The following is a 27,287-nucleotide window of genomic DNA, read 5'->3' as shown; positions in this document are numbered from 1 at the left end:
CCGGCGCCGGGATCACGGCGGGACCCACCGGGAGCGAGCGGGCGGTGTCGCCAGCCCGGGGCCAGCTGCCCTCTCTGCCGGGGGCCGCCGAGTGCGAGGCGACCCGAACCCTCCCCGAGGGTCCTTGTTCTCCTTGGGCTGGGCAGGGCCGGCTCACAGCTCCGGGGGTGCCGCTTTGGTTGCGACTTTGGCCGGTCTGTGGAAGCCGACAAAGCCCAGCGTTTTCTCCAGCCCTGCGTTTGTACTCCAGGTTGTTTGATGTGGTACTGGAATAGTACCCCATTCTGAGGTGCAGAGCACCAGCGCCTCTTGACTCATCCAATTCCTTTCCACTGATCAAATTTTACCTGCGAAGTTAACAGTTTTTCTGTTCCTGAACATGTTTGTGGCCTATACTCTTCCTTGTGTCTTGGTCTCCTCATTTAAAGAAAAGTAGTTTTCTTCGCAGTCGCCATGTGGCCAGTTGAAAAAAATAAAATCGTGCCTGTATAGTACAGCTTCATTTCCTTTAGTATCTTTGCCATCCTTCTCAATACCTAATTGAGTTTTATTCAGTGTTTTTTATTCTTATTCCTGTGAAAATAAGTGATACAACACCAGCAACAATCTACTTTATCTTTACAGGAAAAAGGTCTTCTGAAACAGTGTAGAACAGCATTTCAGTTTACATATGCATTATGTTTCTTACTCTATCACCCTGTGATTAATTTGGGTCAACTAAGTTTTTTTTCCTAACCTATTTCTGTATTTGAAAAAAAAAAGACCTCGTTATTAAGATTTCACAACATAAGTTGTGAATAGTATCATAGTATCAGGTATTATCCTTCTCCTATTAATTAAGTCTTTGAAGATATCCAGCTCATCCCACAAAACATCTTGACAGGGATTAATGAATATATAAACTCAGCAAAGTTATCACACTTATTGCACAGTGCCTTTTAAGTACATTAACTGATGGCAACAGTTCTAATTGCTAATATTTATTGTACTTTGGTTGACGTAAGTCATTACAAGGCAAAGAGTCCCTCTGGCATTTTATTAACTAAAACTACTTGTAAGTGCATATACTCATGCATATACTCACTCTTACATTGTCTCGGTCTCTGTAGATTTCTGAGTTACGCTGCTCACATTAGTTCTTGCTGGATGACCAGGGCACTGTAGTATGGAGCCAACACACTACCATACTCTTTCTAGGCACTGAAACCAGAAAATATTGCAACTACCCTTTCAGATGTTCCACCTCCTGACCTACAGTGGTCTGACTCTTAGTCTTAGCACACACTTTTACAGTCCTAGGTAGGATGTTCCTTATTTGTGATACCAGCTGATTACTGCAGATGTTTGTTTACACTGAGGACTGGAGGAATCCCATAGATGAGCTGTTCAATACCACACACAAGAATCCTTGCACGCATTCTGCAAATATAGCATGCACTGCTTATTACTAAGAATGAAAATTCTTAATCACAGGGAGTTGGACTCAATATATTTGTATATGTCCCTTTCATCTTGAGATATTCTTTGATTCTGTTACTCTTTACAGAGTCCTAAAACTGTTTTCTGACAAGGCCACCAGTATCAATGGAGAAAGATTGGATCCAAAATAGAGCAATGACAATCTCCAAGAACAATCTCTGTCCATCCTGTTGCTGTCTGCTAAACCTCACAATTGGCCAGTTCTCATATTTTTTTAAACTAATCTCCCCCTTCTCCTCTAATCTAAGTAATACTTTATCGTTTGTTCTCAGCTGCATGCTTCACACATGCTTTCTTTGTGGATCATAAATTTACACATTCCTTATCTTCTCCCTGCTCATTGTGAACTGTGACAGTATTGTCACAGTACAGCTGTCCTGGACTGGACAAAGTAAATCTGACCATAACACAAATCCAACTTGGCTAACCTAGTTCATGCCTGAAAATGTCCCAGGATAAATAACAGGTCAGCCAGCCCCATCCAAGCTGGGAAGTAAGCACATCACTGGGCAGGAAGCTGGGCAAGGAGAGAGATCTCAGCCAATAGATATCAAGCCTGGGAATCTTTGAATTGAGTATTTAAGTGAGTTCTGAATAATAAACGAAGCTGTTTGTCTCATGAGTATCTGGAGCACGAGTTGTGGAGTTTTCATCTCCCATGCACAACTGGCACATTACAGTGAACAATTTTTGAGTTGGTTGAATTGAATTTTTCCTGCTATCTGTTCTGTTTCTGGGGACCAGTTGTAGTTAATTTTTTTGCATTTGCACCAGTCCCAAGAAAACTTAGTGTGGTGGTTTCTGACTTTTCCTGATAACAAATCACCCATACCAATTCCTCCTTGCTGATAGGAACAGCTGATATCCTGGCTGTGGTAAGGCATGCAAGACTGTAAAACCAGTTGAGCTTGCCGGCTTGCATTGTGATGCCCATCTAATTTTTTAAAAAGATGAATCACATCAGTGAAAAGTAGTACCCTAAGCTGCAGTTAGCCACATTCCTGTGCCTGCTGTGAATTGTGTGGCAGTTCACTCCTACAGCCAAGAATGTGAATTTCAGGTGGCAAAACCCCCATATTTAAAACACACAATATGCTGTGCAGCAGAAAGTACAATTTGCCTGATGTGTCCCTGGTGCGAGGGGTGTGTGGTGCCTAGAAAGTTGTGAAGAGAGAACAAGGAAGGAGGGCAAGGAGTGAGAGTTCTATACTGCTGTGAGTAGCAAAATAGGCTTGGTATTTCTCAAAAGAAATCTTAAAAGTTTGTATGTTTTCTATTTAAGACTGTGGGTTTTAACTATCAATACATAGGGTATTTGTTAGTTTGTCTTCTTATATAAGTTAAATGAATCCATAGTTTTTTAATATTAATCTATAATCTACATAAATTTTCCATAATGTCCTGATTTCTAAATACAAATAAGCATATACCAGACAGTCAATGCAAATGTCAGTAACAATGCTGTAGCACTACTAGCTGGATTTAATCTCCAACATTTATATACCCAAAATCTGATATCTCTGAAAGATGGGCTGGAGACACCTGATTTACAGAGATGCTGGACTTCTCAGACTTTCCACTGAATCATCAGGACACTTAGGTTCATGTGATCTCTGAAAATCAAGGTTACCTCAAATTAGGTGTTGAACAATAGAAAAAGAAAAGCAGTGTAAATCTTCTAAATTTAATAAGAAATGATTTTGCAGTAGAAAACAGCCTGTCACTGCATAAAAAGCTGCCAAATGACCAAAATCAATTGACCAAAAAAAGATAAAAACTTCCTTCTAGATAACATTCAGCCGTAGCATTTTTCAATTAAACTCTTTCAAAACCCACCAACAAAACAAACAGTAACTTAATTTGCAAGCAGGAAGTTTTAATTTAGTAATACTCCTTTGAGCAAAGTAGCCAGGGTGTGCAACAGAGAACTTCCTCAGCATTCAGCAGTCCAACTGCTCAGAACACCATCCCTTTCAGTTTCCTAAATACTACATCCAGCCCTTTTCACATACTTGTTAAAAAGTTCCCTATTGCTCCATGAGGTTATTGGTTAATAGACATGTCACTGTTATCTGATTGACACTGTCACCCAACACAGATGGGTTCTCTTGGAGATATTGGCAGAGTGAGGATGGCACTAAACCATAGGTACAATTAAAACTTTGTCTTCTTCACAGAATGTTATGATTGATATAAAAAAGACTTTATTATTAGAATGGCACAGAATTTCTATAAGCAGAATCAACATAGGACAATCTGTAACTAGCATGGTAGTGAATTTATAATACAATTTAACTTATAATTAATAATCACCTGGATCCTCTGCAGCTCAGGTCAGATCTCAAACCATGGTTTGTTTTATCAGTATTACCATCAAAATCTCGAGGGCTGGAGAGAGCCTGGGAAGGCATGGCAGGGCCGGGCAGCCAAGACCCACACAGACAGGTCAGTCAGATACCTCCCAGGGACAAAAAGGCCAGGCTGGGTCATGAGACCAGAGTGGAGCTGGCTTGGCCACCAGGCACTCACATAACATGACTTTGCACATGTGTAACTACTTACAGCTTAGCTAAGCTACTAAGATGTGGATATGCTAAGATTTCAATCTGTGCTAGCCTATGCTAACCATGGTCAGGTAATATAAGGGCTAAGTAAAAGTTATTATTTTTTGTTTGGTTTTTGTTTGTTTTTTTTATTTTTGTTTGTTTGGTTTGGGGTTTTTTGTTAGGGAAATGAAATTAAAAACATACTTTATTTTCTATGATGTCAATTAAAAAATACATATTTTTGATGTTGCTGTAAGATAGGTGGGGGAGTTAGCTATTCTAATTGCTGCCACTACTTAGGTATTCAGACTGAAGATTTTGATGTACACTGTGATCAAAAGGAATGCCTGTTGGTATGAAAGTAGAGGCTTTTTCAGACGGTTTCAGATAAAGACCATCTTTGTTGACTGATCTTCACTAACAAAATTCTAAAGTAACAGACATATAATATGAATTCAAATTAATGTTATTTAAAACATCATTGCGTACAGCAAACTGCATCTGCTACAAACAGAGCCATGGTTTAGCTAGGAAATTGCTAGTTAAATTCTCATCAAAATCTTGTGTCTGAAGTCATTGTATTACGTTCTTTACATTACTTTGTTTAGATCCACTTCTTATCACAGACCTATGATTTCAAGCTCCATCTAGAAATATAAGTCTTCTGCAGCCTTTACTATGGAATTCTTAGCCAGTAGAACTACTTGAAAATCTTAATACTATCTTAAATAGTACATTCAAAAGAAAATATTTTTTCTTTTTCCTGAGGTCAATTTTTCTGATTTTTCTCCTCCTGCTCCCAAGAGTGATCTGCAAAACTGATATATTTTATCTAGGATTGAAAATATTTAAGATGGAATATTAATTTTTAGATACAATATTAATCCCTCTTTTGAGACGCTTCCTACTTATTCTTCACTTTTATAAATGCTCAATCACCTTGTAAAACTGTTCTAAAAAGTGTACTTTTTTATGATGATGATAAACAGAAATGAGAACAGGTTTGCCCCTTTTTCCAAAAATATCCTAAACTGCTCTCCTACTCAAACAAGTTCCTACTCCTGGATCTTATTTAAAGATTCACAATTTGGATACAGAAAATCAGAAGTTAATTTCCTCAGTTCTTGTATATATATGTAAACAAAGATACTGAATATTTCCACTATTTTTTATCAAAGTATGTTATTTGAAGCTGTATCTCTGTTAACAAAATATTACTTTGGTCAAAAAAAGTGAGGGCACATTTAAAGATAAATGGTCTTTTTGTTGACAGTTACTATGAGGTAACCTCAATAACTTTTTTCTGCACGCTACTGATAACAGTGATAGTTAAATGTGTTCTGTGCTCCAGAAAATTTCTGCAACATAGGTAGTATTTTAGTCTAAATGTTTCAGTGAAACAGTATTTTAACAGGAAATTACATTCTAGATGAATAAATCTCCATAGGGAGCAGATCAGTTCCACTCAGTTCCAGTTTCAGCAAAGACACAAGTACATGTGTCACAGATATGAAATCCTTCTGCCTTCAGTCTACTCCTAAGCTCACAAGACATGGGATTCCTTCACTTTTCATGCTGCCTTTAGGACATGACACAGCAAGATCTGTTAGCACAGGATCATTGCACTGTCCCTCCTGTCCTGTCATTTGCTCACCCTGAGAACTGGAGTTTCTCAATTTAGGAATGAGGAGTAGTGGAGAGAGCCGTGGGAAGAACTGGGGCATATCTGACCCTGCTGGGAATTATGCTGTCTAACGTGATGGTCGTAGGTGGGGAGAGAAAGATCCACGACTCATGCTTCAGGTGCCTATGAGACAAACAGCCTCGTTTATTATTCAGAACTCACTTAAATACTCAATTCGAATTTCCCGGGCTAGACAGCCATTGGCTGATACTTCTCTCCCTGCCCAGCGTCCTGGCCAGTGGTGTGCAGTGGTTCAGACATTAATTAGGCTAGCCAAACTAGTTTTGTGTTATGGGTAGATTTACTTTGTCCAGTCTAGACCAGCTGCACTGTGACACTACTGCAACAATGCTCTTCCCAGCCTTCACTCTGGATTCATTGCTGAACTCTATGGACGCCTTAAGCTCCACTGAAGGGTTGCAGTTTTCCCACAGAAGTTCAACAGATCAAGCGGCAAGTGAAGTTGTTTTACAAGGACAGAACTGATCAGAAGGCTTTTCTTTGATGTCTCAAAAATAAAGAAAGATTTAAATGACTAAGGGAAGTAGAAAAGACAGATAAAAAAGAAATTATATGTCAGTAGGTAATAGCAGTGGCTACAGAAATGGGGTGAAGGCAATAATCCAGATAGAGCCCCCACCAGCAGCCAAAGGTCTGGGGAGCTATCACTGTATACAGCAGTGTGCAGTAAAGTAAGCGATGCCCATTTTCACTGCAGATAATTTATTAAACAATATCTTTCAATATAATTTGACATTAGTCTTCCTTCCCTAAATGTGTGTAAATACATAATTTACCTGATGGGATCATTAATAATCAGATGTCTGGTTACAGATTTACTGTGATGCTTAAAAAACCCCTACATACTGTAATTCCTTTTTATTTTTTTTTTCTGTAATCAAGGAACTAAGGAAATGAAAAGAGAAATAAATCTTGTGCTCTTTCATTAATTTCATCTTGAAGTGGCTCACCAGTGATCCTTACATCATATTTCAGCAGCTAGTCTTCCAACACTTAAAATCTTAAAAACATCCCAAACAAACAAAAACCAGAAAGACTATTTTGCTGTCAAATCTGACACAATCTAACAGTGCATAAGAGACTGTACTGTCTGACCAATTTCCATTGGTTCCAGTTCTTTTTGTCTTAGAACTGGCATATTTTGTGGAACATTATGAGAGAGAAAACATTCAGCAAACCGAAAAGAACTCAGCTAAAGTGCCTCTAGGAAGGGTAAAATAAGAATACCTAATTGTATTTAAACATGCAGATGAATTTTTGCATAAAACTGTGCTGCCTCTTAATTCTTCTTAAAAAAAATACATGGGCATTTGGACAGACATTAATAGAAGGAAATACTTATTATTCCAGGGGTTATTTGTTTTGAGTAAACATTAGCCAGAAGGTACTTCTGAGGCCAGTCATGAAAATGGAATTTGTAAAGATTTACAGGTTATTTTAACATGAAAATTCACAGCTAGTAATTTTTATTAAGATAATACATATAAAGAATAAAATCTCCATGTCCAAGAGCTTCGGTAAGCACAATTCCGTCTTTGCTCATGTGTTTTCATATGCAGAGCGAAGACTGAAATTCTGTCTTTAGCAGTGCAGGGGTGACTACACTCTCCTATTTTTTCACCCTTCTAAGAGCATCAGAGCATCAGAGAGCCAAAAAAGCAGACAAATAAGAAAGGCATGTATTAAGGAATTTGTTATGCAGGATGCACTCAGGCTTCACCCCACCCTTAGCAATACAGATGAGACTTAGCCCAACAGATAGGCAGCTCTGTGTGCTGCTGTATTTACAGGATTGCAAACTGAGAGCAGAACTGGGCCTGAGGAATAATTTTTCAGAATCAAGGGGGTTTTTTTCTGCAGGAAGGCAAGACAATGCTGTTAAAAGGCAGAAAGTGTTAAGAGATTTGGGTTCATAAATAAAGATTTCTGATGTGACTTTCAAATGGGTTATGAGCTCTCCTTTTTTACTGTTGTAGTGGTTTAGATTTGCTAATTTCATTTCCCGGCCAATGCATCAAATAAATGTCGTGGTTTTAAAGCAGTAATTAAAAAAATCACTAGAAAACTTACTTATTTCTTGCTATGAGATATGAATTAGATCAAGAGCAAAACAGGCTTAAAACTTAAAATGAATAAAGGAAGTTTATTAACAAAACTACAAGAATAAGAAAACCAAAATAAAACCTCCAGAAAACCCTTTTTTCCCCCACTACCCAACTATTCCCTTGTTTACATAACAACATGGAGACAAAAAACTTTGGAACTTTGGTGTTTAAAACAGTCTCAATTCCTGCTAGAGTCTTTTCATCAGCCTTTGTAGAGAAACGGAAGTCTTCTTCTGCTAATCTATGGAGTTTCTCACAAGAAAACTATTTCTGTTATAGCTTTCTATTTCTCTCATGCCAGCTGCCCAGAAAAATCTGCCATCAGATTTTCTCCTCCCATTTCACATCACTCCGAGGTGTGTATGGGTCAATGAGTCTATGGATGTCATTTTTAAGCACGAGTTATTCAAAGGTAAAAGTTCTCTTCATCTGTCTCTGTGAGGTCTTCTGGAAACAGAAGTTTGGTTTTTTTCTTCTTAAGGCCTCAAATTTTCAACTACTACTTCTCACTCTGTTCCAGCACCTCACTGTATCACAATTGCTCCACTTTTTGCTCAAAATCCACACTTTGAACACTCTATTCCTCCCAATATACTCTGTCATGAATTAAAGGAGTTTTTTCAGAACACTATTGTCCATCTCCATAGCTTTAACAGAAAAATATTTCTGTTAAATTAAATTAAATCATTATTAAATCATAATTAAATCATAATTAAAGCATCTCCTTATTCTCTACTTTTTCTGAAGCTTAATTATTTTCTTTACTGTCTCTGATAGTTCATAAAGTCTCTTTACATGTTGATTACTCTCTCTTTTTCTCTCTGGAAAAAAGGATTAATCTGCAAGTCTCATCTGGGTAATGAAAGGGTTAAAATCTTGCCCAGGCTTTGTAGATGGTTCTGTGATCTCTGCCAGAGCAGCGGCTGGAGCTGTCTGCGATGGAAGATTGATTCTTCATGGCTGCTCTGGAGAGTGTGGTCACTGTCTCAGCACGCCGCAGGTCAAGAGCTTTTTTTCCTTTACTTGACAGTCTCTGGTGAATTCAGTCACGGCAAAAACTGCAGCGGAGCGAGGGACCGGCCTGGCCCGGCCAGAGCCCAGGGCAAGCCCCACAGGCCCCATCTCCCAGCCGGGAGCTGCTGCGCCCAGCCCAGCCCCTGCCCGGGCTGCATGTCCCGGGCAGGGAACGGGAAGCCAGCTAAAGCTCAGTTACCTTTCACAGCCAGGAAACAAAGAGACAAAAAAATTCCCAGGCTTAGGTCTTAAGGTGGTGTTCACAGGTTGATCTCACTTTTCAATGGTTAAAACTGCTGTCAATTCTCAGAAATGGCCAGTTGTTGGCTGGGAGAAAAACTCCCATCAGCCTCCAGCGGTTTTAGCTTCCTTAGGCGTTTCTCTTTGTTTTCTTAAATGCCAATCTGTCGCAACTGTTTATCCCAAGGATGATAGGAGGAATCCTCATCTTATTCAGCATTACGCGTTTAATTTTCCATAAGAACTGTGATGTGCTTTGAGGTGGCAGTACTGAATGTCACAGGAACAGCTATGAAGAACTAGCATTATGTACTTTGGTTGAAGATACATAGGCAGGTACCTGAACAGAAAAATTGAAAAAAATTTAAAAGTGACCTTAGAACAGATCAATCGTTCAACTCCAGTGTGACCTCTCAGTGCAGAATTATGCTGAAGTGAGCCTTGGACACAGCTTTGGTACAGGTGTCTTAGGAACTATTTTTCAGCCAGCTACATCAGACAGTGAGTGTTTATTTTCTATTTATTTAATTCCCCAGTTCACAACTGAGGAGTAGTTTTTCTTTCAAGTACTCCCCTTCTGACTTAATGATGTTTCCAAAGCAGCAGCCTTAAACACCGAGCCCTATGTCACGCCCAAGAGGTTTGGGTTTAGTTTCTATCTCATGTCCTCATCCTAGAGTCAAAGGATAGCAGGAAAAGACGATCCAAAATCAAGGGCAAGTAGCACTTTACAGAGTGAGGAGGTTGAGGGCCGAGATGACCTTCACCACACTTAGGTTTAATGCCATTCAATTAAAACACGTAATTTATGACCAGACAGGGTACCATTGCAACGTTTTGGCCACGGCCATACACATAACCCGGTACACAGGCAGGCTTCAACACCCTAACGGGGGAAAAGAGCCAATTTCCTGCCGTTCGGGGACGATTCCGGCTGTGGGTGACCCCACGCAGGCCCCGCCCCGCCGCTAGCGTCGCCCCCCGGGCCGAGGAGGAGCGACCCGCGACGCGTGGTGGAGCGGTGGTGGAGCGGTGGTGGAGCCGTGGTGGAGCCGTGGTGGGGCGGTGGTGAAGCCGTGTCGGGGCCATGTCGCGACACAGGCGTGTCTCGCGGCGACAGCCCAGCGGGTCCGCGGCGGGCTCGCCTGCCGCCGCGGTGCGCGCCCGGGCTGAGGCCCTCAGGGATATCACCGTGGACGAGGAGGTGGAAGTGGCGGTGCAGCTCGCCCTGGAGCGGTTCCAGCTCGGGGACGACGCGGGTGCGCGACACAGCCTGGCCCGGGGAGGGAATGTGCAGGTGTGGGAGGGAGCTGGCAGCTGGTCGGGGAGGGGATCGTGCCCCTCTGCCCGGCCCTAGTGAGGCACAGCTGAGGTGCTGTGTCCAGTTCTGGGCTCCTCAGCACAGAGACAGGGAGCTACTGGAGGGGATCTGGAGGGGAAGGTCTGGAGCATCTCTTACCAGGAGAGGTGTGAGAGCTGGGCCTGTTTAGCCTAGAGAGGCTGTGAGGGGATCTCATTAATTTATATAAATATCTCCAAGATGAGTCCCAGGAGGAGAGTGCAGACTTTTTGGTGACAGGACAAGAAGCAATGGCCATAAATTAAAACACAAGGAGTTCCAGCTCAACATGAAGGAGAACTTCTTTCCATTGAGGGTGGCAGAGCACTGGAACTGCTTCCCAGGGAGAACATGGAGTTTCCCCCTCTTGGGACATCCCAAACCCACCTGCATGTGTTCCTATGGCACCTGCTCCAGGTGACACTGCCTTGGCAGGGGGTTTGCATTGGGTGATCTCCCAATCCTAACAATTCTGTGATTCTATAACATTGAGGTAATATGTCAAGATTACTGCTTGTTGCATTGTTACTGGTTTTTTAATTATTATTTATCATTCTAGAGATGGAATTTCCTTCTAGTTTCACTAGTACTGAAAGAGCATTTGTTCACCGGCTCTGCCAGTCTCTTGGACTGGTATCTAAAAGCAAAGGGTGAGTTGGGGTACAATTCTTGGGTTTTTGGTGTAGATGAATGATATTTCATAACTACGGATAACCTGATTATGTTTTCAACATATACCCTACTGATTTGCAAGGAATAGTATTAGAGAAAAAAAGTGTAAAAGTAGACATAGAAGTAAGTATCTGTGTTCATTGCTGTATGCATGCTTGTAAAAACTTATGACATGTCTTTTGGGACAGCTCGTTTTTATATTTTGTGGATTTAATGGGTCCATTAAAAAGACTTCTCACCATGATCTCTGTTTTTTTCCAAAGGTTTTGCATAGAACCTCATACCTTGGCAGATAAAAGTTAACCTAGAGTAGGTTACTTCTTCCTAAAATATATTACCTCTTCTCCCCTCACAGAAAAGGAGCCAATCGATACCTGACTGTAAGGAAGAAGGATGTGTCAGAGACACATGCAGTCATGACTTGTGACTTGGCTCTCTGTACAAAACACGCCGTTCGGAGTCTAATTCAGAGTTTTCCTGTCACAAACAAGGAACGCACAGAACTCCTGCCAAGGACAGAGCGAGGAAATGCCTGTGCTGTTGAATCTGGTATGTTTGGTGTCTTCTGATTTGGACTTGTCCATTAACGCCACTTGAAAAAAACCAGCTGCAACCCAAGGACAAAGCAAACCCACTTCTGTTCTGTCCCCTTGTGTCCTAACACACTTCTAAACAAATACATGGATTTTCCTTACTTTAAAGGTCTTTTATACTGGTGTTGTGAGGGACTTGGGCAGTCATATAATCCACATTGCAGTGCTCAGTTAATTTAGAATCTTTGAGCTACTTCCAGCCAGATAGTTTTGGAGGCACATTGGTGAAATATGGCTTTATACAAGTGTGGTGATATGGGATTGAAGAGTCAGGGTGTTACCATTATGCCATGAGAATGCCGTTTTGAGAAATGAGGTTGGCTGTTCTGCTTATTGAAATTCATGTCCTTGAAAAATCAAGAAGTTTAGTTTTTGTTTCTTCATCTCTACAAAATAGGTTTGGTCCCTAAGAAACTACTGTCCAGACTTCTTAACTTCTAGAATATAAAATAATTCACTGAAAGACAGACTTAAGATGAAATGTTGGGGATTTTTTTAAAAGCAATGGTCTCATGTAGATTATTGCTTTAGCAGCTACAAGTGGAAGAGTTAGGCTGTGTTTCTGTGTGCAGAGGTGCGTGTAGTGAATAGAGAATACTTGGACCAATATGCCTTGTTTAATTGCATATTTCTGATACATGGTGTCTGTTCTTTAAGTGCTTCCTTTGCTATTTTTTTCAGTTGTTTAATGAACAGAGGGAAGCTATAACAAAAGTACTGAAACACAATGTCTTAGGAATGTAAGGGATAAGGTAATGGACAGTCTAATAATGGTCTTTCTCTGCTTCTCAAGAGCATATTTTTAGTTCTGAACTCTTAGTCTGTGTTTGTCTTGGTACAAAAGAACCTGTAATTTAGTATCTGAATCTGTTAATCACATTAAATACATCTAATTGAGTTTACAGCAAGCTTTTTGTTTTGGAGAATAATTTTCAAGGAACTACAGAGTAGCAGTTGCAATGCTAGATTTGAAGTAGCTCCCTCAGAAGATGTGCACATTTTTTGGCTACCTATGCACTAACACATCGTATTGCTGTGTGGGGTTGAGGACTTCTGATACAGCATGTTTGCATTAGTATGATTTCAGGCAAATGCATAGAATACCTCAAAAGTTTAACTCTGTAAGTGTGTATTTTTGGGGAAAACTGAAGATGTGAAATGTGGGTCCAGATACAAAGGCCACCAAAATACATCAGGCTGGTTTTTTTCTCTGGTTTAGTTTCTCTTTCTCCTTTGGCTCTTTGTAGATTTTTTTTACTTGGAGCAATGCTCTGGAAGATTCTGGTTTTGTTCAAAATTACTGTGAAAGTAATTAGTTTCAAAAAATATCTATTTCAAGCACTGCAGGAGGACGTGTTGCTATAAATATGACTTCTAAATGTGTCATGGGTTTGTCTCCTTACCCACAGGGATGCATAGAAAGTCAGCAATGTTAATTTTGAAGTACAGTTTTTGAGCATTGTTCTAGCGACCTTCTTCTGTACCTGAATAAATAAACTTCTGACTTCTCTTCACAGAAAACAAAGAGGTGAACAAGACAAGTGGTCGACTTAATGATGGTATTCCCCAGGTCCCTGTGAAAAGAGGGGAATCAGAGTTTGATTCCTTCAGGCAATCACTACCAGTTCTTGAAAAACAGGAAGAAATTGTCCAAATAATAAAGGAAAATAAAATTGTTTTGATTATAGGAGAGACTGGATCAGGAAAAACTACTCAAGTATGTTTCTTCAATTAAATTAAAAAGATAACAGTATTTATACTAAACTAATGCCAATTGTGTAACATTTGTGATAAAGAGATATTTTTATGCTATTTTAAGGTTTTTCTTTTCCTGTATGAGTGAAAATCTTGTGTTCCAATTCATTTTCTTGCTTTTGAAACACTAAATAAGCAGCTAGGTGCTAAAAGCATGAATGGTTCTTCACAATTTTCTGATAGGTACAATTTTTTCATTAAAATAATGCAAAATATTGAAGGGAAAGTAGCTGTGATGTTTGTATAGCCCTTTTTCTTCTAAGGCTAATTCTGTTCATAGTACCCAGAGTAATATATTTTTGAGTTGAAATGAGAGATTATCTACCAGGCGTTTTTTTTAATATAGATTTCTCTGAAGCAGGAAAGAGACACTGCAAGTTTTTTCTTTAAAAAACCCCTAGATAGGTTACACTTAAAAATTTATTTTCTGCCAATTCAGGTATGTTTGCAGTGATATTGAAAAGTCTTTTGCAATGTGTGATACTGAGATGCAGTTGGATTGTTTCCTTGTGCTAAGAACACTGTGACTTTCTCAAAAAGTAAATTTCAACCACTTCTTTACAGATCCCTCAGTTTATTCTGGATGATTGCTACAAGAGTGGAACTCCCTGCCGTGTGTTCTGTGCTCAGCCAAGACGCTTAGCAGCTGTTGCTGTGGCTGAAAGAGTGGCAGCAGAAAGACGAGAGAAGATTGGCCAGACTATTGGTTACCAGATCAGATTAGAAAGCAGGTATTAATGGTATTGCTAAGTGTTGGTTCATCTTGTATTGGTATCATGTATCCTGTGTACATTTAAACTGCAGCATGTTTGGGATGCAACCCATAAATTATAGGTGGGATATTATTGCAGGTTATTGCAAGTGAGGAATACTTAAGAGTGAAAAGGACAGCTTTCTTCCTGTGTTTTCCAGTTTCGTGTAGTACGTTGTCTTACAGAACTGAATTTCAAGTGCTTTCCACTGATTTCTTCTGGGGAGTGTGTGCATGTAAATCCTTGTCTGATTTTCAGATCAAGTCTACGCTTTCCTCTCTTTTTTTTTCTCCTCTCTGCTTTTAACCTGTATGGATCCAAAAGTTCTGCAAGCTTTCAAGGTAGGTGGGAAGACCAGCATGCTGTAACAAATGTTACGTAGCGTGAGTTGATAGGGCTCATAAAAGAGAGAACATAAAAGAGAAAAATTGCAAAGTGACTGATGAAGCTGTGCATTATTTACCAGACTAGTTTGGGCTAAATTTACTCTGCGTAAGCATTTGTGTCTAAAACATGAAGTGATGTAAAAGTAGAAATTTCAGTATCACTTGATGACTTTGTCTGTAAAGCAGAGCATGAGTGAATTGTGTGGGGTTTTTACATCCTTGCACCATGTAGCCAGTGACATTTCAGGGAAGGGGCAATGGTTGGGATATAAGCGACCAGAAGATGGCAAAAGGTCATGTTACTTGAATGAACAAAGATTACACATAGCAGATGAAAATGAATGTGCTTGAAAAACAAAGCCACAATAAGAATTCAAATGTGTGGGAGTACTAAGCTGGCAGAAGAGTGAAGTCAGATCAAAATGGAAGAATTACTGGAAGCAGTGTAGAAAATCCAGCTTGAGAAGAATCAATACACTTACTCCAGAGGAACACTAAAAGGGGGAGATGACAATATTTTAAGCTGTGGAGAAAAAATATCTGGAGTGTTTAGAGATGATTATACTAACACAGAAGTCTAATTTTGAAAATTTTCTTAACTATCTTCCAGAGGAGAGCTGTAGAGTACAGCTCAAAGGAGCTTTTCAGCTCCTTTAGGATGGCAGTACCAGAGAAAGTAGTGACAATTGCTGTTTCTACTGGGACAGCTAACTCTGTCCCAGGTATAGAATAGTAACATTTCAGTATTTTGACCTCCTGAAAAACCAGAGTAACCAGCTGATTACTTTGTGATTTAGTCAGCTGTAGTGTGCTGGGCTTGCAAGGCAAGACTTTGGGAGCTGTGGCAGAGCCTTCTGTGAGGAGATGCCAGAAGCCTTTCCCGTGTCTGAGAGAGCCGGTGCCGGCAAGACAGGTCTGTCTCTGGGCAAGGCTGAGCCCATCTATGATGGTGGTAGTGCCTCTGGGACAGTGGGAAATGGGGGAGAAAAACCTGCACAAGAGAGGCAGCAGTTCAAGGAGAGCAGTGAGAGCAGTGAGAGAAGCAGCTTTGCAGACAGGAAAGTCAGTGCAGGAGGGGAGGAGAGGCAGCAAGTGCCAGAGCAGCCCACGGTGCTGCCCATGGTGAGGCAGCTGTGCTCCTGCAACTCATGGAGGTCCATGGTGCAGCAGGGATCCCCCTGTGCAGGATTCCATGCTGGAGCAGGTGGATCCTTGAAGAAGGCTGTGATCCTGTGGGAAGTCTGTGCTGAAACAGAGTCCTGGCAGAACCTGTGGTGCTGTGGAGGGAGCCCACACAGAAGCAGGTTTGCTGTCAGGATTGTGACCCTGTGGGGGTCCCACACTGGAGCAGGCTGTTCCTGAAGCACTGCACCCTGTGGAAGGGGACCTGTGCTGCAGTAGTTCATGAAGAGCTGCAGTCCATGGGAAGGACTCATGGAAGACTGTCACCCGTGGGAAAGACCCATGTCTCTCCTTATCCTTCTCTTGACCCTGTGAGTCTTCTGTTGTGTTCTCTCCCCTGCCTATTGAGAGGACAGATAGAGTGGCTTGGATATGCACCTGGCATCCAGCCAGGCTCATCCCTCCACATATAGGCAAATACAAAGGCTGTATCCAAGATATGCTGAGGAACTGGAACCTGTTTGTCCACATGGAATTTTTTAGCAAATTGAATGACATGCAGAGGTTCTCACGGTTGTTTAACTTCCTTATTTATTAAAATTTGATCCTTATTTTTTCAATTAATCCACTATCCAAAGTTTTGGGGCACAAGCACTAAGAATTGTTAGGAAATGTCTGGGAAAAGGCATAGTTTAAAAACAAGTGGTTTTAAACTAGTGCATGAGCCTTTTTGGGAAGAGAGCTGAAATTCCTCTTCTGGTCAGCAGCTGCTTTAATTTTTGAGCCATGGAAAATTAGCAGCCTTTCAATGGTGCAAACCCCCTGAGTTGTCTCTGTGATCTGTTCCATAGGGTTTCTCCAAAGACACTGGTAACATTCTGCACTAATGACATGCTTCTTCGCACGCTGATGGCAGGAGACAGCACCCTCTCCACCGTGACACATGTTATTGTGGTGAGCATCCTGTGGTCTTTCATGTGGGGTGGAGCAACATGTATTGCTTTGGAAAATTAGGTCCTTGTTTGTTTTATTTAAATTTGCTGAGCATTTTAGGTGTTTTTAATTGGTAGAATCTGAATCAACTTTAAAAACTTTGTGCCCGTAGAGTAGTATGCATGCTTTATGGATTTTGGTACTTTTCTATGTGTTCGTGTTTTTTCCTGTAAGAATATCTTACTTTGTTTTCATGCCAATAATTAGTTGTGGAATCAGGCGGAGCTGAGGAGGACAGAAGTGTAAATTTTTCTGAACTTCCCTGCCAGCAGAAAAGCCTTAGGGAGTCTTACATTGAAGTGGTTAAATGTGAAAGTGTCAGAATTTCTGTTATCTTGTGTTTGTTTTAGCAATACCAGGTTTTCAGTCCATTTGTTTGCCCAGTGTTTTCAAGATAATGTGCAGACTAATTCTAGCAAATTCTTCAGGTGTGTTCATTTATGATTATTTTAATATTCCTATTGTGGAATTTAATAAGTAAGGGGAACTAGAATGTTTAGGGCAAGATTTAAATACTGAAGATTAAAAGAAATCTGTTACATGCTGGTCATGGGTTGGGGACAGAAATTACAACTCAAGTCCATGCTCATTGGACAAACAGCCCATTTTGTTGTTCAGAACCCACTTACATAGTCTATTCAAAACTCCTGGGTCTAGAGAATGCATTGGTAGAGGTTTCAGCACCACCCAGCTCCTTGACCAGTGATATGTCTGCTTTCTGGATTGAACGTGACTGGCTGAGGTCCGTGCTCGGGTCTGAATCCAATCCATCTCTGCCCCACCTGGGGACTTGTTTTACTTCCAAGCTGGTTGAGTTTGGGAATCTGATATTGCCAAATTTATTTGGCAGCTATAAGCTAGCTGCCAAAGTGACAGAAATCATGGTAAGTTTAGGTGCCTACCTGTTTATCAAAGTTTGAGAAGTATGAGAACGATATATGCATTCTTGATAGCAGCCTACAAACCTTGTATTTGAGTCCTTGTTTCATTCATTCATATTACAAAACAAAACAGAAGAATTACAAAGATGATTAATCAGTTATGTGCCTTAATGTGTAGGTTTTGTGTATGACTTGCCTAAGCAGTCTGTCTTCTTCTGATTATGTGGTGTCATACATTTCTTTAAATGCTCATCAGTGGTGAAGTGAGAATTTATTAAAATATGTAGGATTTGTGGTTTGTGGCATTTTCTTGAAATTCAGCTTCAAATACAAAATTAAAGAGGTTTCAGATATTCACTTTGGTGTCTGAAGTTAAGGTACAGCTTCAGCATTGCAATACACTCAGCTCTGATAAAAACATTTTAAAGTTTTTGTCTTACAGTTTTTGGTTATGGATAGTTAGTTTTTTTTAAAAAAACTGTTACTTAAACTAGATTTACATATTTTAAGGCCTCTGTATTGTGCCACCAAAAATACATATATTTTTTAAAAACATTTTTATATGTCAGAAGTTGTGGTTTTGAATCTGTGATGTTTATCTCTTCTTTTTTTTCCTTTTGTTACAGGATGAAGTACATGAGAGAGATAGATTCAGTGACTTCTTGCTAATAAAACTGAGAGATGTGCTGAAGAAGCAGAATGATTTAAAATTAATTATTTCTAGTGCTGCTCTAGATGCAAATCTCTTTATTAGGTATTTTGGAAGCTGCCCAGTAATACATAGTAAGTATTTATTTTAACTCTAAAATACAAGTATACTTGCCTTGAGACTCACAGATCTTATTGAACTGTAGCTAACTATTCTGAGTAAAGGCACATGAGGAATACACATGAAATCCTTGTTCTTTGTGTATGCAGATTTCTCGTTTCTTAACTGTTTGCACCTACTTCAGAGTGAAGTGTTTTAATCACTGGGAGTTCTGTAAATGCAGGTATGTCCTGCTCCCCTCCCCGGTTAAGTCAAGAAGCAGGAAAAGGTTATTGAAGTGCTGTCTTCATGCTGATATGGGACTTAGGAGCTGTATGAATGTGATGCATATTAATACATTCCAATGGATTCTAATTCTTCAGGCCTCATAAAGGTTGTTACTGGTTATTGGATAAAACACAGATAACTGTATCTGTTAATTCAGAAATACAGGCCTAGACAGATTGGATTTCATGCTTGAACCACCTTGAACCACATGATTCTTTGATTTAATTGACATTAGTAGCCATTCATCTAGGTGAATATTCAGAAAAGGCATGTGGTTTCTCTTAGTTTATGTTCAGACTCAGTTACCTGCAAGTTAGATTACATTCAGATGCAAAGAGAAGTTACCATTATTGGTGTTTTAATTTCATTTGACTGATCTTTAGCAGTGGTGCTTGTCCTCACACAGGGCACCAGTTGTCAGCATTGGTGCTTGACACCACTGGGCAGTGGATGCAAACTGACACTGTTGGCTTATCCTTCTCTCTGAGTTTCCTTTGGGCAGCTCCACACAGCACTGACTCCTTGTCTCCTCCTTCTGCACAACCAGCTAACTCCTTTCTGTCCCTCACACAACCACCTGACCCTTCCTCTTCACAGCACAGCCAGCAAACTCCAGCTGCCTCTCAAATAGCTAACCCACTCTTTTATAACACCTTATTAAGGGCAAGGCTGTTCCCAAGCTGCAATTTATCAGGGGTGAGACTTCCTTCAGCATATCTATTCTCTTGCAATCAGTCCTCTAACACTTTAGTAGAGGCAAAATGTAGATGTGTGGGAGATGGAGGGTTTTTGTGGGATTGGGTTTTTGTTCCCACCCTCCTGGCTTGCAGGTTTTCTGCATGGGCCACCTCCTCTGGCACGTTGCAATCCTCTCTTTCAACAATGATGTCCAGGTCTAATGTGTTTTGAAAAGTAGCTTTTAAGATAAATGATATATTTCACAATTAGGTAGATTATCTGCATGTGAGCCTTTTTTTAAAAAATATCAACAGTTATAGGAAATGTGTGGGATCACTAACTGGTTTATTTTAGCAAATGTTTGTGAGAAGGAAACCTCTTCTTCATTTTTTTTCCATATAGAAGTGTTTGTTTCTAGTTCCCAGTTTTGAATTTCTGCCTATTAAAGTAAGGTTTGCAACCTGTTGCAGACAGGAATCTGGAAATTGCACATGATTTCATGTTCTGAATTTTTTTTGCAAGGGAGAGCCTCAGTTGTGAGTGTTGTGTGGCTTCCCAGTTTATTCTTTTTGCAGCTTCCTGTTCCTTTAGATTGGTATATTTGTGTTGGAAATTCTGATGACAGTCTCTCCAGTTTATCACAGTGCTTATGCTGGTCAATAGCAATTGAAAAGATGTTTTTTTCTGGGTTTTTTTTTTTTTTTTTGAGAATTTAAGAATTAAAAGAAGCAGCTTGGTCTGTTAATGTAATAAAAAAGGTTTGATTCTCCTTCAGCAGTATGGCTGACAAAATCCTGACTATAGAAACCAACATTTTGTAGTTGTGGATTGCTGTAGTACACAGAGTTTGTGATCAGTGTTGGAAGACTTTCTCTGTGACAGCTTCTAAAAGCTTCTACAAGTACATGAATTGTGGACTGTTCTTTCTGAAGGAAAATCCCAAGTGCTCTAAAGTCAGCTTAGGGGACAAGAAATCAAAATGTAGATATTTTAATTCTTCACACAAAAAGCAATCTTTAATGTCTACAGATAAGGTCTACAAAAGAGTCATACTGGAAAAGAAATCAGGATAAATTATTAAAATATGAAGACCACTGGGATGTGTCACCTGTCAAGAAGCATTCAGTAAAGAAAGCCCAACTTTGCTGAACTAGTTGAAGACATGGAGATAAGTCCATCTCCTCACAAACTTCTCATGAAAATAAAGTAGCTCAGTATAGATACACCATCTGCTTGTGGAACCTTGCACAAAGCTATATTAATTGCTTGTTAATTAATTACCTTTTTAATCCAGGTGGCAGGCTTACTTGGTGAGTTCTTGTTTGTAACCCTAAACAAAAACGGCTGTTTTCTTTTTCTTGTTTTAAAAAAATCTGTAGTTAATAATTGTCAATCTTAAGAACATCTCGTGCTATAAAACATGATAAAATTGAAGAGGTTGATGAGAAAAAGGTAGCATTTTACTTTGGAAATGTTTTGTTTTGTATAATTTTGAGAAAAACTCCAGCAAAGATAATTAAAAAAAAAAAATAGATGTTGTAAGTGAACCTAATGAATAGCTAGTCTTTTATGGATTTTTTTAATACTTTTAGTCCAAGGAAGACCTTTTGAAGTTAAAGAGATGTTTCTGGAGGACATTTTACGAAGCACTGGTTATACAAACAAAGAGATGGTAAAGTACAAAAAAGAGAAGCAGCAAGGTTGGTGGACTTGTTAATTGTAAGGGTTGGCAATGAGAATCGTTGATTGACTGAATAAAGAATTAACAGGATTATTTTCTGTTAAAATACCAGAGTCAGGAGATTAAATGAGACGTGATTAGATGACAGCAAGTATCTTTAAGCTCTCAGTATTTACATTATTGAAATACTTTATGCAAAAAAATAACTTAGATTCAGTGATTACATTCTTTTTGCTTTCAGTTGATAATTGCCATATTTTTTATAATTATTATGGTGTAGAGTTAAATATAATTGTGGGCTCTGCCCACATGAACACTAAAGAGGCATAGGCTGCTCTGTACCTTTGGGTGCAAGTTAAAGTTCAGCTATTAAAGCAGGCAGGATTTTGTACATCTTGCATAAAACGCACAAGTTGTTTCCTTTAGTAACATTTTTCACTGTGTTCTTCAGGCATGGATGTATTTTTATAAGTGTTAACACTCTTGAGCTAAACATCATTGGTTTTCAGTTGATGAAATATGAGAGAAATGACAGGTTTTTCTTTACAAACAAGCTGTGGATCTGCTGGTAGATAAAACTAGCACTGAGAGATGAAAGAAACAATGGGAAGGATTCCACTGATTCATGAATGGGAAGAGGATATTTGCCTTTACAAACAAACTGTAGGTTTGCTGATAAATGAAATTGGATATTGAAAGATGAAAGAAACAATGGAGAAAAAACATAAATTCTGTAAGAATTAAAAATTAAGAGGGAGGGTTATACAGGGAATCTTAGGTATCAGGCATTCCGGGAAGTCTGAGCTCAAATACCTCAGCCAATGGGGAAAGAGAGAGGGACATGCAGCCGGGAAATCAGGATAAAAAGGAGGCTGCATCATCCAAAAATGAGAGACCCCAGGGGAATGCTCCGTGGCCTCTCCCTTTATTCAAATAAAGTAAAAGTACTCCTCTGTCTCATTTTTGGACATAAACCTCTGGTGTTTGTGGATTGATTTTCCTGATATGTAGATACTACTTCAGAAATTTTCCTGGCAATTGAAAGTAATGATCCCAGTGATGATTTAAAGAAAAAAATTTAAAAATGCAAACCTCAAAGCTGTAACATACAATTCTAAGTGGATATTTATCACAGTGCTCAGCTCCGATCACTGGAAACAGAAGTGTTAAGACACTGGTTTTTTCCACTGTTTCTTCCACTCCTGTACAAAAACAAGTTGTTACATGCAGGGACTGTATCACTTGTCTTCAGCATTCCACTTCTGAAGAAAGATCTGGACTGAGATTGTGTAGAAGGTAATTACTTAGGAAGCTCCTTTAAGTGCTGTAGTTTGGAATAATGGAAGCTTGGGTGGGTTAAACACCAAAATAGTGGGTTTTGTCTTGTTCTTATAGCCCTTGTTTGCAGTCGTGCACTTCAGGTAACCTTAAACAGGTTGGATTTGTAGTAGCATTCTAGATTAAATAAAAGAGGTTGAATAGGTAAAACTTCGACCTGCTATAACTATTTTTTTAGTAGAAAACAATGAATAATAAAGATGACTTTAAAATTTTCTTGGGGACTACTTTGCATTCTAGAAGAGACACAGAAGAACACTCTTGCTGAGTGGTGTTCAGCTCAAGAAAACACTAACAAACTGGCATCTCGGAGACAAAAGTCGGTTCCAAGGGCAAATCAGGAGTACAAATGGTTGGATGATGGTGGTGACACAGTATTTAATCAACTAGTAAGTTCTTCCTTTTGTTGGAAGAGACATTTATATTTGTGTTGTACTACTAGCCATTTAAAATCCTTTTTCCAAAGATAGTGCTGTAGAGTCTCTCAGGCTATTAATGTATTTTAAAGATCACTCTTTTAGGGTGAACTGCTCTAGCTGAAGTGTGCTCTTCAGTTATGGTGGTTGTACACAACTTTTCCTCTGTTCAAATGGCTCAACTGCCATTGTGTGAGTACATATGACACAGTCAGTGCATTAACTGATACCTGAGTGCTGGATTTCTGATTGCTGGTGGGAAAATTAACGATTCAAATTCTTTGTGGGTAATGTATGAAAATAAAGACAACTCTAGGAAGAGGTTAATCTTTCAATATGGCTTTTTATCTTCAGACCGAAAAAGATGTGAATTGCCTTGAACCGTGGATAGTAAAAGAAATGGATTCCTGTCTTTCTGACATCTGGTTGCATAAAGATACTGATTCCTTTGCTCAGGTGTTCCATCTTATTTTAACTGAAAATGTCAGTGGTAAGTTTATTGTGTTATTACATAAGAAAAAAGGAACCTCAAATTTACTCAAATTTCTATGGCTGCTTTTATCTCTGGTTTCAAATGTTGTTGCCTTTGCATTCTGATGCCTACTGAATAAGTGGATAGGGCTAGCAGAACTAATGAATTGTTTAGTTAGTTGTTTTGAAGTATTGAAAGAAGTGTGTTTCTAAAACAATGTGGAATTCACATGAACTGACTGCCGAGATAAAGTGAGGAAACAAATTCTCTTTGGGCTGGAATTTGAAAGCAATATGTACTATATTAAGATGAAGAAATAACATTTCTATTGGGTTTGCTGATTATTTTTTTTTTACTTCTCAGTTGATTATAGGCACAGTGAAACCGGTGCAACTGCTCTGATGATTTCTTCTGGGAGAGGCCTTTTGAGTCAAGTAGAACAGCTGATCAGTATGGGAGCAAGTATCCACTGCAAATCATCCAATGGCTGGTAAAAACAGAGAAACAAAAAGAATCATTTGTCAACATAGGAGAAAGAAAATTCTATCATATCTAAATTAGTTTGCTAACTCATCACACTGCTGTAAGAACTATAGATTTTGACAGCCTAAACAGTTTATAACTCCTGTTAATCACATTGTTTTCTGTAAATTCTAAATTGAATTCTTAATTACAGAGTCTTGATTATGGGCTATAAACTTTTTTTTGATAGGTCTTATTTAGGACACTGGTTAGCAGAAAAACTGTAATCTACTGAACTGGACCAAAATGTTTGGCAATTCTTTCTTTCATGGCATTACCTATATCAGAAAATCCTTGTGTTAGGTTTCTAAATATGTTGTAGCATGTAAATATATTTGTGAATCTGTAAAAACTCAAGTTTTGTGGTTACAAAGCATGTCTTCGTATAAAAAGGAAAGTTGGTTAAATAATTGTAACATGGAAGGATAAGAATTAGGATTCCAGCGATCTGATATTTGGTACTAACACTTGAAAAACTTGGGAAGGAATGCAGTTTTGAAGTAGAGTAGTGAACTGCATTGTGAGGAGGACAACTTCTGAAAGACATGAAATAGCCCAATGTTTTCCCACATTTTGCTGAAAAATACTGGGGTATGTCTTTTTTTGGGTGACTTAAAGGGTACTGCAAACAGGCAGGTCTGATCTCTGCATGTTGGTGTGGGCTTTTTAAAGGAGTGCACATTCACAGAATCACTAGGTTGGAAGAGACCTTCAAGATCATGGAGTCCAACCAATGCCCTAATACAGCTAAACCATGGCACTGTGTGCCATATCCAGTCTTTTTTTAAACACATCCAGGGATGGTGACTCCACCACCTCCACAGGCAGACCATTCCAGTATTTTATTACTCTTTCCTTGAAGAACTTTTTCCTAACATCCAGCCTAAATTTCCCTTGGTACAACTTGAGACTGTGTCCTGTGTGTTCCCATTTTTCCTCCTCGTTTCCTTGTGAACGTTTGAAGGTACTCCTGTGTAAAATTCTGACTTTCTTTTGTGGTAAACAACTGCAGTTACCTAAAAATCAGATAGCTTTTAACACCTTTTCCAGCACTTTCAAATGGAAAGTTGCAGATCCAGCAATAACAATTCTGATAAGAATACTGGAATGGATACAAAGGTCTGGTGTCAATTGTCTTCTCACCTGATGTGCTATTCATATTCATCTTTCAAAGTGAAAAATCTGAAAAAATACTTGTGCAACTCTTTCAGGATGGCTGTGGACTGGGCTAGGCGATTTGGACAGACAGAGGTTGTTGATATGTTGGAATCCTACAGGTAAGCTGTAACTGCTTTGCAGAAAGAATTGTATAATATGGTGAAAGGAAATTTGAGCTTTATATTCTTTTAATCAGAACCGGTTTTAGCTTTTCATGCTGTAAAATCTGGACTAAATAGCAATGCCTTTTATTTTTTTTTTGAGAGTAGGAATATTTCAAAAATAAATAACAAAAAAAGTTTTTATTCAGTATCATATTTTTACGTTTGCACAACTTGCTGATTATATACTATGTACCATTTTATTTTCACATGCTTACTTCAGAAACAAATCTGTCGTGTGTTTTTATTTGTGTATTGATTATACACAATAGACATATTAAAGAAATTTTATAGAAGTAACGTACACTAGGCCATTCAAGAATGATTTTTTTTTATTAACTTACAGTTATCATAGTTGAGGTACTGTTTTTTAAAGGTTATATTTATTACAATTTTTCTTAGTGTAGTTTCCGCTAGTGGGAAATTCTTGGAGAATATGTATCTCTTAAATATTTTTCCTTGAACACATAAATGAGAAGTATCTTTATACTTTCATTTGCTTATGGTTGTGTTTCAATGAAGTTTAAGAAAACTAAAGTTAACACTAAAAATGAACTGGCATGCATTGTTGGGTTAACATTTAAATCAGTGAACAGTAATAACATGGTGATTCTCTTCTGCTACAGTTAAAAATTAGAATTCAAGACCAATAGTCATGTTGGTCCTGATCTAAGTTTGAGCTGATGGCAGAATGCAAACCCAAAGTGGGGAGTCTTGACTCTGGTCTGTGTATTTTTCTATTACAGTGCTTCATTTGGATTTGGAACTCTGGATGAAAGTTCCCTGGTCCAAAAAAGTGGTAGTGACCTTAGTGCAGAGGACAGAGAACTACTGACAGCTTATCATCACAGTTTTGATGATGAAAAAGTGGATCTGGATCTGATAATGCACTTACTTCACAGCATCTGTCATAGTAGTGATGCAGGTAGGTAACTACCCACACTCCCAGTGTATTGTTCTGGATTTGGCTTCTGATGAATCATGCTCTTTTTTCAGAAATCCTCAAAAGTTAAAACCTTCCTAGTGCTAGTTTACATGGCACTGATATGTATTTGAATTTTCTGCTTTTCTCTGTAAACCCACTTCCTTTTTTAGGTGCAATTTTAATATTTCTTCCTGGATATGATGAGATAGTGAACCTGAGGGACCGTATTCTTTTTGATGACAAGAGATTTGCTGATAATGCTCGCAGGTAAAATCTTTAGTTTCTGTGGATTTTCATAACTTCTTCTAAGAATCCTTAAACTGTGATTTTTGTCTTGCATTAGATACCAAGTTTTCATGCTTCATTCAAGTGTGCAGACTTTAGATCAGAAGAAAGTGCTTGAAACTCCACCTTCTGGCATCCGCAAAATTGCAAGTATCAAAAGACTTTGTCAAATGCTACAATGATCTATTTTGCATTTCCTTTTACAGTTACTATAGTTTTGGTGGTTTTGGTTTTTTTTCATTGCAGATTCTTTCCACTAATATTGCAGAAACCAGCATAACAGTCAATGATGTTGTGTTTGTCATTGACTCAGGCAAGGTGAAAGAGGTATGACTGCCTTAAATTTTCCTAGTGCAATTCTAAAACTCACAGTGCATAAATTAGGGAGGACTTTTTCGTTTACAGTAGGCTGAGAGCTAATGCATGTCAGGCAACAGACCTCACTGAAAAGTTTCAACATCTATTTGTTTTAAAACAAGTACTGTAAATAGCTAGCTGTACAAAAACCCTGTAAAAGCTAATGTAGGTTGATGTATTGATATATCTTTTTCTTTTATAATTTAGTATTTCTGTTTGATGTTTAAAACAAGTCCTCAGTTTAGACCACCTCCTTCCTGAGAGTTAGAGAATACTAGGAGTTCCTTTTGTCCTGCTATTGTATCAAGTTCAAAAATAATCCATTAAGTTTTTAAGCACTTTTTTTGATGTGCTGGGGGCTTATTCCCAAATCATTTGTCCAAGAAAAGTGAGATAACATAATGAGACAATTTGAGACCTAGTGTATGGCTTTCAGAATGAAATTGGATTTTATAGGCAGTATGCACACCAAATTTCTGAAGTTCTCATAAAACAAAGGGGGTTTTTTTGTAATTTTACACAATCTAAGAAAATAAGTTGGTAATTTCCAAGTGAGATAAAAAGGAAAATAATACATAATAATGTATTTTTGCTTGCTTTGTGATATTTCAGAACACAGATCTAACATACCTTTTAGCGGCTTGCATTTACCTATTGACTAGACAACATTTAATTT

The 27,287-nt window shown here is 38.8% G+C and overlaps 1 protein-coding gene across 1 annotated transcript in view; it reads left to right on the top strand.

Moving 5' to 3' along the window:
* The first annotated feature begins 10,147 nt into the window (after positions 1 to 10,147).
* The window catches only part of YTHDC2 (YTH N6-methyladenosine RNA binding protein C2), a 29,887-nt gene continuing 12,747 nt past the window's right edge, over positions 10,148 to 27,287 (top strand). The window contains exons 1-16 of the mRNA XM_005530001.3: positions 10,148 to 10,348; positions 10,988 to 11,078; positions 11,456 to 11,649; positions 13,211 to 13,410; positions 14,013 to 14,179; positions 16,560 to 16,662; positions 18,209 to 18,365; positions 20,889 to 20,996; positions 22,556 to 22,704; positions 23,086 to 23,221; positions 23,567 to 23,693; positions 24,937 to 25,002; positions 25,791 to 25,969; positions 26,140 to 26,236; positions 26,313 to 26,400; positions 26,501 to 26,581. Coding sequence (XP_005530058.2) covers positions 10,177 to 10,348; positions 10,988 to 11,078; positions 11,456 to 11,649; positions 13,211 to 13,410; positions 14,013 to 14,179; positions 16,560 to 16,662; positions 18,209 to 18,365; positions 20,889 to 20,996; positions 22,556 to 22,704; positions 23,086 to 23,221; positions 23,567 to 23,693; positions 24,937 to 25,002; positions 25,791 to 25,969; positions 26,140 to 26,236; positions 26,313 to 26,400; positions 26,501 to 26,581 — 2,115 coding nt within the window. The 5' untranslated portion in view covers positions 10,148 to 10,176. The remainder of the gene's footprint in view (positions 10,349 to 10,987; positions 11,079 to 11,455; positions 11,650 to 13,210; positions 13,411 to 14,012; positions 14,180 to 16,559; positions 16,663 to 18,208; positions 18,366 to 20,888; positions 20,997 to 22,555; positions 22,705 to 23,085; positions 23,222 to 23,566; positions 23,694 to 24,936; positions 25,003 to 25,790; positions 25,970 to 26,139; positions 26,237 to 26,312; positions 26,401 to 26,500; positions 26,582 to 27,287) is intronic.

The sequence above is a fragment of the Pseudopodoces humilis genome, chromosome 4, assembly GCF_049639895.1.
Source record: "Pseudopodoces humilis isolate 2021_Gansu_Grassland_sample_001 chromosome 4, ASM4963989v1, whole genome shotgun sequence".
Taxonomy (NCBI): domain Eukaryota; kingdom Metazoa; phylum Chordata; class Aves; order Passeriformes; family Paridae; genus Pseudopodoces; species Pseudopodoces humilis.
This window is presented reverse-complemented; position numbering and strand designations above follow the sequence as displayed.